General features: G+C 46.4%; 1 protein-coding gene across 1 annotated transcript; it reads left to right on the forward strand.

The window, feature by feature from the left end:
• The first annotated feature begins 7830 nt into the window (after window positions 1-7830).
• Window positions 7831-9744, forward strand: LOC126985917 (uncharacterized). Its single transcript, XM_050841515.1, has 2 exons — window positions 7831-8980; window positions 9233-9744. Exons 1-2 carry the CDS (start codon window positions 7916-7918, stop codon window positions 9515-9517), a joined length of 1350 nt encoding a protein of 449 aa, XP_050697472.1. The 5' UTR covers window positions 7831-7915; the 3' UTR covers window positions 9518-9744.
• Window positions 9745-11048: the final 1304 nt, after the last annotated feature.

The following is an 11048-nucleotide window of genomic DNA, read 5'->3' on the forward strand; positions in this document are numbered from 1 at the left end:
GTGGCGGCCATAATAACAAGACAATGATAATAAAGCGCCGAAGGAAGACGAGGCTTCGTCTGACGGCCATCGTATGCTCGATGGAGGAGGCCCTAAGGAGCGATTTCGAGGTGCCAGAAGGGTTGAGGAAATGCAGGACGATACAACGGTTGACGAACGAGCAAGACAAGACGGCAATTGATGCGCCTCGGTGTTGGAAGGAAGCGTACCCATGCACCTTGCTACTGGTGGTCTTGGTGCGGGTGCTGTAAACGTTCGACACACACGCAAACTAAACATTTCTCAAAAGGACTGGAGGAGATGCATTCTTTATGTGGACCTTATGCCGCCGTCCCACATCGCATAAAGTGTGAAGGATGCGAGCGTGTGCGAGCGTGTTGCGAATGCCCAACAAAAGGTGTACCTCGGGGAGATTGGGAGAGACCGACTATTTATGTGGACTCGCCTCCGCCGCACAGAACAGAAGTGTAAGGAATGTGGCCGTTTGTCGGGAGGGGGTGACCAGACTCCTGTCGGGTGTACCAGGTTCCCACGCGGAGGGAGATCACAAGACGCTGAGTCCTTTGTTTTGTTGTCACGTAAAGAGGATCCGCTGGGCTGAGACAAGGATCAGGTAAGGCAATGCACCGCTCGGCCTCATACCTGCGTCCCAAGGATAATAGTCTTCAAGCGCTACTTAGGCGAACGAAATCCCCCTTGTTACGATTATCTGCTATTCACAACATGCCTGCAGACGACTGCGATACCGCTGAGGAGCCCGAAAAATAGAGTAGGGTTGGTGCACTACGATAGATGTGAAAAAAACACAAACTAAACAAAATGGACATAAAAAGAAAAAGGGAGGGACGCATAAGTCATTCAATCACCACTACAAAAACCAATCCCAAACCACCCTTCACCCCCTACTGCACCCCCACAACACACCACAACAAACACCAGCGGCAGCACAAGCGATAAACTGTCACGACGCTGTTAAGGGCGGCCGGAATGATGACCTCTGGCGCTGGGCCGATACTTCTGAGCCGTTTATCGTGGTCTGGTCAGTACGGTGCCGGCTGTCGCCTCTATGCCATGGTTCCGTCACTCTCTCTTTGTTCAATCTTCTTCTCAGTCGGGTAAGTCTTTCTGTCTGTCATATTGAGCTTGGAAACAACATTATCAATTTGTTTCACCCTCCACCCTCTCCTTCTTCCTGTAGCTCATCATCCTTATAAGAAAACCGCAAGAGCCCTTCTGTATCCTCGACAAAAGAGCAAAATTAACTTATATCTAACGCAAAGTACACCACAAAAGGAACAAATTTGGGATATATTGCCCTCCACCTCCTCCTTCTTTTTTTAGCTCATCACCGTAATAACAAAACGTCAAGCGTCCCTCAGAATCCTCAATAAAACTGAAAAATTTTCTAATAGCCAACGCAAAGTAACCCAAAAAGGAACAAATTTGGGATATACTGCCCTCCATTTCCTCTCCTTCCTGTAACTCATCTTTATAACCGCAAGCGATACTCAGCAGCCTCGATAAAAAACAGTAAAGTTATCTAATACCCAGCGCAAAGTAGCCCCAAAAAGGTACTAGCTTGTGATATACTGGAGGGATACGGTTAATTAGCTCGGTTCTTGGCTTACTGGGAAGTTCAGAATTGACCCCATCACGATTTCAGTCCTCCACCGCCTCCTCCATTTCCTTCTCTCCCTCTTCTTTATTGTCCTCATATTCCTCGTCTTAATTCTCATCCTTTTTTTACTCCTCCTCATTCTCCCTCTCCTTCTCTTCCTCCTCCTCCTCCTCATGTCGTTCCTTCTCTTCTATTTCCTCCTCCCACACAACCATCTCATCACCAGGGACGAAAAATATCTAAACAAAACTCGTCTCTGAATATTCTACTTAAAACAAATTAAATCACATCCCGCGTGGAATATATCGTGAGGGACAACTGCATAACAGAGACTATGAAACTGTCCCAGAGAATGAGAGCCAGAGCGAGAGAGATACAAGATAGATAGATGGTGAGATAGATAGATAAAGACAGACAGTGAGAGATAGAAACTTAAAAGAGAGAGAGGGGGAGCGAGAGAAGGGGGGAAAGGAGGAAGGAATGGAGGGAGGGAGGTAGTGGGCGGCAGTTCGAGGTGCAGCCAGGGAGGAATATAAACTTTGTCGTCCGAGTTTGATATTTATTTATTACTTTCCGTGGAGTAAGTTGGCGCAAGTTTGGCTGACGGGAAAAGTCTGGGGGTCCTTCTTAAACAGGTGCGGCTAATTAGTTTGGTAATCAGGAGGGTGCTGGCGCGGCTGGTTGTTGTTTTTATTTTAATTATTACTTTCCGCATAAATATTAGCATTGTAACTTTTATCAAAATTGTTTCTATGGTTGTTTTAAATTCATGGTTATTATTATTACTGTCATATACTTATTATTACTCTTATCCGCATTAATAAGGTGAAAAAGCTGCAAATCGAGATGAAATAAAAGAAGAAGAAGGAAAAGGAGAAGAAGAAAAATAGGTAGAAGAAAATAAAAATTAATAAACACGCTCAAACGTACACACACACACACACACACACACACACACACACACACACACACACACACACACACACACACACACACACACACACAAGCATACACAAACACACACACACGACATATATACCTGCATAACGCCATCATTACCAGACACACACCTGTACGTGGATAATGACTCAAACACCCACTGGACAAACTAATTAGACAAACACACACACACACACACACACACACACACACACACACACACACACACACACACACACACACACACACACACACACACACACACACACACACACACACACACACACACACGTGCTAGCGGTCCTACAGGGATATGACGAAGCGAGGACCAGAGCATTAGAGTTCTCCCTCAGGATGTAACTGTACGAGGCTTCTGAAAGGCCAATAGAAAGTACACATCCCTGGATACCCCGTGTGTGGAGGGTGGGGGTGGGGGGGGGGGGTATATGTGTATGTGGGTGAGGAGTGAGTGAGTGAGTGAGTGAGTGGGAGTGAGAGAAAGTGACAGAAAGAGAAAGAGGAAGAGAGAGACAGAGACACAGAGACAGAGACAAACAGAGAACCAGACTTACTCAATAGGTTTCATCATCGGTCTGTTGTCCTCGCCATCCCCTTGTCCCGAAACACTGCGACACTGCCTCTCCATTTCTCTCCACCCCTCCACCTCTCCTCCAGCCATCACTCACCCCTCCTCTCCTCCCCTTGCCTCCCCATGCCGCCCTTCTATCTTCCTCCTCCACTCCACTTGCTTCTGTCCACCCCACCTGCTGCATCGTACCCTCCAGAGTGACCACCTGTCCGCCGCACCAGGTGTTTGTGGAAAATTAAGAGGACAGGGAAAGGAGGGCAGGTGGAGGAAACGTGGCCATGTGAAACTGGAGAGGTCTCGAGAGGAGCACTGAAGATAACAAGGAAAGAGGGAAGGGAAGAGAAGCGTGTGTGTGAATGGGAAGGAAAAATGGAATGAGTGGAGATGGAAGAAATGTTGGAGTGAGGGTAATAAGTGGGAGCAGAAGGAGAAGAGGAGGGACGGGAAGAGGAGCCGTGTGGGAGTTACGGGAGTGGGCAGAAAGAGAAAGAGACGAATGAATGTATGAGTGGAAATGTCGGAGAGAGTGAAGTGAGTAAAATGAGAAGGATAAGGAGGAGGGCGAAGGGTACATAGAAGAAGAAAAGGGAGAGTTGACTTAAGGAAAGGAGATGACATAGACGGTTATAAAAAAAAAACTCAAAAAATAAATCCCGTGTAAGAGACAGAAGTGATTTAAATTAAAGAAAAAAGTGAGAAAAAGGAAAAAAAATAGAGATGGTTAGGGAAGGAAGAAGATTAGGTGGAAGAAACTGTATTGTGGAAGAGGGAAAAGTGAGGCTGTAAGGAGTTATGAGAAGGGGAAGAGAAAGACAAGATCAGTGGAAGGTTAGTGGGCGCGCAAAAAAAAGAGGAGGAGGAGGAGGAGGAGGAGGAGGAGGAGGAGGAGGAGGAGAAGGAGGAGGAAATGTATGCAAAGATGAGAAAAAGAAAGAGGAACGCAAATGGAATGAACGTGAATGCATGCAGACTCTTATCTACATGACTGAAGCCGTGATAAAAAATAGACGTGGGAGAATAAGACTGGTGAAGGACAAGGGACGTCGCATATAATAAAGAATAAATGGAAAAAAAAAGGATAAAAAGCAAAAAAGGGTAAGAGGATGAAGGAGAAAGACCAGGAGGAAGAGGAGGAGGATGAGGAGGTGGAGGCAAACAAAAAGAAGGCGGAGGAGGAGAGGACGAGGAGGAAGAAGACGAGGACAAATAATAAGAAGAAATATAAGTAAATGATGATGAGAAAGGGAAGGGAGAGGAGAAAATGGAGGAGGAGCAGGAGGAGGAGGAGGAGGAGGCAGATAAAAAGAAGGCGGAGGAGGAGGAGGAGGAGGAGGACGAGGAGAAAAAAGACGAGTACAAATAATAAGAAAAATATAAGTAAATGATGATAAAGGGAAGGGAGGGGAGAAGAGGAAGAAGGAGGAGGAGGAGGAGGAGGAGGAGAGGAGGAAGAAGCAGAAGAATGATCATGTCTGCAAGTTAACTTTTTTAATACCACTAAAGATTACTCCACTTCCGTTCTCATCCTTTCCTCTTCTCTTTTTCTTTGCTTCTGTATTTTCCTTCATTTTTCCGCCGTCTGTCTAATCTGTTTGTCTTGAGGTTCCTTCTGCCAACCTTCACTGTCTTATCCCCCTTTCGTCTTTTGTCTGACATGTTTGTTTTCTGCTTTTGTCCTCCGCGTCCAACCTTCCGTTTTTTTTTAATCCTGTTTTTTTTTTTCCTTTTTCACATTAATTACGCACTGGTTATTTTTTTTCTTTACTTTCTTTACGCGTCTTCTGCTTTTCCGGTTTGTTTGTTTTTTACTTTTTTTTTCGTCTCCTTTTTCGGTTAATATTTCTTTACTTTCTCGTCATTTCTTCCTCTCTTCCTTTTCCTGTTACTTTTTCCTTGGTTTCCTTTCTCGTATTCCTCTTTTTCGGTTACTTTTTCTTTACTTTTTTTCACATCTACCTTTCCTCTTTTCCAGCTAATTCTTCTTTCTTTTCTTACCACGTCCTTCTCTTTTCTGGTTAATATTTCTTTCCTTTTCCTTCCCGTCTTCGTCTTTTCCGGTTAATTTTTCTTTATTTTTTCACGTCTTCCTCTTCTCCGGTTAACTTTTCTTTAATTTCCACCTCTTTCTCTATTCCGGTTAATTTTGCTTTACTTCTTTTCGTCTCCCTTTTTTTTCCGGCTAATTTTTCTTGACCTTTCCGCCTCTTTACTCGTTTTGTTTTGCATTTTTCCTTTTTTTTTTCTCATTTCTCTCTATTCCTCTTATTCATTCATTCGTTGTTTTATTCCATTCATTCCTTGACCTTATATTGTGTATTGTTTTTCTTTCCTCTTTCTTTTCTTTTTCCTTCCTCCTCTCTCCTCTTCCATGTCGCTGTTTGGTCTGTATATATATCTAATGGTATATCTATTGGTTTTTTTTTTGACTTCTGACTTGACTACTTCTCGTCTGATGCTTATGTGTAATGGTTTGTCTTTCTCTCGCCCTCTTCCTTTCTTTCTTCTTCTTTCTTTTTCTTTTTCCTTACGTTTTTCTTTTTTTTCTGTTTTTTTTCTTTCATTCATTTTGTTGTTTGCCAACCATCTTTTTCATTCATTATTTTCTCTTGATGATTCTCGGCTTCCCTTGCCCTTCCCCTTATATCTTCCTTTTTTTTTCGTTTCGTTTGTTCTTATATTCGATGAGATTATTTGTTCTCTCTCTCTCTCTCTCTCTCTCTCTCTCTCTCTCTCTCTCTCTCTCTCTCTCTCTCTCTCTCTCTCTCTCTCTCTCTCTCTCTCTCTCTCTCTCTCTCTCTCTCTCTCTCTCTCTCTCTCTCTCTCTCTCTCTCTCTCTCTCTCTCTCTCTCTCTCTCTCTCTCTCTCTCTCTCTCTCTCTCTCTCTCTCTACCGTTGCCTGTCTAAAAAGTAAGGCAGGATCAACAAATCAGTAGCAACAACGATGGCGCTGTCCTCAACAACAACAACAACAACAACATCAATTACATAATGATGACAAATAAGTAAAATTCCAAATCGCACTGTGTTTTGCTAAGCCCAAAGAATTATGTCGCCTTCATCATCATAATCATCATCATTCCTCATTTTTCTCTCCTCCTCCTCCTCCTTCTCCTTCTCCTCCCTCTCCTTCTCCTCCTTTATCATCACTATCAATACCTCTGTGCATTCAGTGATATATTTTGCCATAACACTATTTCAAGTTTTTTTTTTTTATCTTGCTTATTCTTCCCTTTTTATGTTAATCTACTTTTTTACCTCAAACGATTAGGTACTTTTGAGGAATCGGTAAGGACAGTGATTAACCTTCGCTGTCCATTGCTCTCCCTTCACCGTTTAGTTTCCTCCCTCTGATTTACTTTTCAGGTGCGGGGCGAGTGAGCGTGAGAGTGTGCGTGTGAGGAAACAAACGACCTAATTAAGCGAGTTGTTTCCCTACAGGTTGCCTTGGTGATAAATTACGTTGAGGTAAATACATTTTTCTCCCTCACGCGGACTCGTTTTCGCAGCCCACACGTTCTCGACTCATCACCGCGGGACACGACTAACGTAAATCCACACATACGACAGACCAGAAAGAAAACAACCACACAAATTACACACAAACACAAACACGCGCGACATAACGCCCCCCTCCAACCTTGACCTCCAACACGTCTCTCTCTCTCTCTCTCTCTCTCTCTCTCTCTCTCTCTCTCTCTCTCTCTCTCTCTCTCTCTCTCTCTCTCTCTCTCTCTCTCTCTCTCTCTCTCTCTCTCTCTCTCTCTCTCTCTCTCTCTCTCTCTCTCTCTCTCTCTCTCTCTCTCTCTCTCTCTCTCTCTCTCTCTCTCTCTCTCTCTCTCTCTCTCTCTCTCTCTCTCTCTCTCTCTCTCTCTCTCTCTCTCTCTCTCTCTTATTATGTATTTCTTTTCATTTTCTATTACTTTCTTGTTCTTTGTTACTTCTTTTTTTACCTTTTTTTTTCCTCTCCTTCCATTTTCTCTTCCAAATCCTCTCCTTACATCGTGTGTGTGTGTGTGTGTGTGTGTGTGTGTGTGTGTGTGTGTGTGTGTGTGTGTGTGTGTGTGTGTGTGTGTGTGTGTGTGTGTTTCAGTCACACACGTACATAAATGAGATGATGATGACTGAGGAGGAGGAGGGCCGAAACCTGCTTGTTGTTTAGTATCATTCGTGTCTGTTCCTTATGTTGTTGTTGCTGTTGTTATTCTTATTCTTATTCTTATTCATATTATTATTATATTATCATTATTATTTTCATTATTATTATTATTATTATTATTATTATTACTATTATTATTGTTATTATTATCATTATTATTATTATTATTATTATTATTATTATTATTATTATTATCATTATTATTACCATCATTACTACTTCTACTAATATTACTACTGCTACTACTACTACTACTACTACTACTACTATTACTACTAAAACTACTACTACTATTACTACTAAAACTACTACTACTATTACTACTAAAACTACTATTACTACTACTAATACTATAACAACTACTATTACTGCTAGTACTACTACTACTACTACTACTACTACTACTATTACTACTACTACTATTAGTACAGGAGGGAAATGCAGCTAGAGGAAGGTTAAGGGGAGCGGGTGTCGCCTTGAGGAAGGGAAGAGGAAGAGAGCGGGGTAAATCTGGGAAGACAGCCCCGCAGCCTCCAGCCCAGAAGACGGTTCGCATCACTTGCCTTGGTTCGAACAAGTTTTTTTATTTACCATCAGAGGACATTCCAACGCAATGGGCCAGAAGACTTCAGTGCTGAAGGTGAAGGCTGTGGCGGAGGTGCCGGCCGGCCGCCCCGTCGTGGACACCCTGACCCTCTCGTACAGCACGAGAGGCTGCTGGGGGCGGGGAAGGCGACGGCTGGCACGATTCACCTTCCCACACCGGGGCTGGGTGAGCAGCCTTGGCCCACAGGTCTGCAGGGCCAAGGAGCAGCCGCTCCTGCCCCTCGCCAAGCTGCAGAAGAAGGACGCCAGCACGATCATCAAGATGAAGTGCACCTTCCGCGGGGCGCCCGTACTCGCGGCCACCATGCCGCTCGCCCGTCTGTTGGCCCTGGGGGAGGGAACTGCGGGGGGGGACGCAGCCCTCCTCTCCTTCAAGCTGGCAGGCGGCGAGAACATGGCGGTGCAGCGAGGGGCCGCCTACACCGCCTTGTCGTGCAACGGGAGGTTGTGCGGCAATGGTGGTAGCGCGGGGGGGAATGGCGGCCAGGGGGACGCCGAGTGTCTCAGCCACAGGGAGGGTGGCTGGGGCACGCCGGCCAGCCCTGGTCAGCAGCAGCCTAAGGGGGATGAGGAAACGTTAGGCCCTGCGCAGCCAAAGGCCACCGAGGGTCAGCAGAGTCCTGGCCGCGCAGGTCACCGTGAGGGTGATGACCTGCCGGCACTGAGCGGGGGCCCAGCCGCCGCCGTGACCCACAGGCAGCTGACAGCCGTCGAGCTGTGGTGCCCCGTATGGAAGACACCGACCCGCGCCAAGGATTCCGGGACCAACACGCGCCCACACTCACCCAGCGCCCCGGCCTTCCCGGCAGAGCCTCAGCCTGCCGTGATAACCCTTCCAGACTGCGCCCAGACGTTCACAGTGCCGCGCGTCTACCGCAAAGACCCTTCTGCCAGCGCTCAGGACCCTGCTGTGCCAGAGGTTGACTTGGGGGAGTCATCCACTCTGGCACTCTACTACGCCCTGAACAGGACTGAGCCTCAGCCGTACGTTGGGCAGGACTCGTCACCGCCAGTGCTGGACTTTGGGGAGTCAGTATCACTGGAATTCTACGAGCCAGCGCCTTTCGTCGAGGTCCCACCGTCCAGCGCCCACGTCCCTGAGCCGGAGCCGTACGTTGGGCAGGACTCGTCACCGCCAGTGATGGACTTTGGGGAGTCTGTATCACTGGAATTCTACGAGCCAGCGCCTTTCGTCGAGGTCCCACCGTCCAGCGCCCACGTCCCTGAGCCGGAGCCGTACGTTGGGCAGGACTCGTCACCGCCAGTGATGGACTTTGGGGAGTCTGTATCACTGGAATTCTACGAGCCAGCGCCTTTCGTCGAGATCCCACTGTGTAGCGAACATGACGATGAGCCGGAGCCGTACGTTGGGCAGGACTCGTCACCGCAAGTGATTGACTTTGGGGAGTCAGTATCACTGGAAATCTACGACCCATCGCCTTTCGTCCCTGAGCCAGAGCCAGCGCCGCCCCAGGAGCAGTGGCCCCTGGGGATGGGGAGCCCCTGGGTGCACGCCTTAATGAACAGCATGGTATTCTTTCTTCCACTCACCGTGCTCACCTTCCTGCTGCTCTTCGAGGACCGCTTACAAAGCTGGGCCTGGCAGTGACGCAGTACAGTCACAGGAGCCGCCAGGAGCCACGCCCTCCTGCATTTCTCAACAACCCAGTACCGGGGTGGGGGGCGTCCTGTCTTCCTCCTGGCGGCTCTCTCTTCACCACCTTCATATCACGCCACCCCCGTTGAGCGGCACATTCTGAGGTGACCGCCGCTCGCATGCCCTTCCTTACTCGTCACCGGGGTGGATGAAGGTGCTGTTTTTCTTACTTTCTCAAACTCCATTACTCTTCCTAGTCTCTCTCTCTCTCTCTCTCTCTCTCGTACCCATAGTGGTCAAGCCTTGGAGTCCAGTACGAAGCTACATTTCTCCACGACACACGATGCTTCACAATATTCATCCAGATATCAGAACTCCATTGCCTGTCCCTGCTAATCTCTACGTTCGTGCTGTTCCTGTTTGTCTCTGTGTATGTGTATGCTAATTAATGTGCGTGCTGCATCAGTTAGTATTCCATAAGCCTGTAAGAGCCCGCAATATATTTCGTCCGTGTTGCTGCTGTTTGTCTTTGAGTCTGCGTACGTTAATTAATGTGTTTGTATTTGATAAGCCTTTAAAAGTCCGTAATATATTAACCCAATTATCCTGATTTTGCAATCGTCTGCAACGTTATGTGTCCTTTGCTTTTCGCTTAACTGAAAACATTCCTTCTTATCAATAAAACCGTCGACATAATTTTCTATTCTTGGGTTTCCGCGTTCTCATTCACTGTCAAGATTTAGCGTTCCATTTTAGGAGCCTATTCAAGCTACGTATTTTATTTTCTACAGCCCTTCCAACACCATTTTATTATCCTTTTCAAGCCATATATTTTTCTTTCTACCGGCCTTCCCAGATCATCTTAGTGTTAAAGCGATGTATTTTATTATTACCGGCCTTCCCGCATCGTTACAGTATCCTTTTCCAGCAATATATTCAATTTTTACATGCAGGCTTTCCCACACCACTCTAGTACTCTTTTCAAGCCATGTATTTTTCTTACTACCGGCATTCCCACATCATTTTAGTATTGAGGCGATGTATTGTATTATTACCGGCCTTCCCGCACCGTTACAGTATCCTTTTCCAGCAATATATTCAATTTTTACATGCAGGCTTTCCCACACCACTCTAGTACTCTTTTCAAGCCATGTATTTTATTATTACCGGCCTTCCCACACCGTTATAGAATCCTTTTCCAGCAATATATTCAATTTTTACATGCAGGCTTTCCCACACCACTCTGGAACTCTTTTCAAGCCATGTATTTTGTTTTCTCGGCCTTCCGACGCGCAGCTGTAGAGTTTGCACCCACCTTTACCTTTGCCATTCCCTTCCCCGCACCCTTCGAAGGCATCTCAGCACCATGTCTGCCTTGCCCGCACCCTACAGACGCTCCCCTCCGCCCATCACTGCTGCATTCACTCCCATCTAATCACGATCACGGCGCGTAGGTGTCTCGTGCCGACATGACAAAATTAATTAATGAAACTTAGAATATTCAAATAACGAAGGGCAGCACAAGGGGGTCACGGCCGCCTCC

The sequence above is a fragment of the Eriocheir sinensis genome, chromosome 1, assembly GCF_024679095.1.
Source record: "Eriocheir sinensis breed Jianghai 21 chromosome 1, ASM2467909v1, whole genome shotgun sequence".
In the NCBI taxonomy this organism is placed as follows: domain Eukaryota; kingdom Metazoa; phylum Arthropoda; class Malacostraca; order Decapoda; family Varunidae; genus Eriocheir; species Eriocheir sinensis.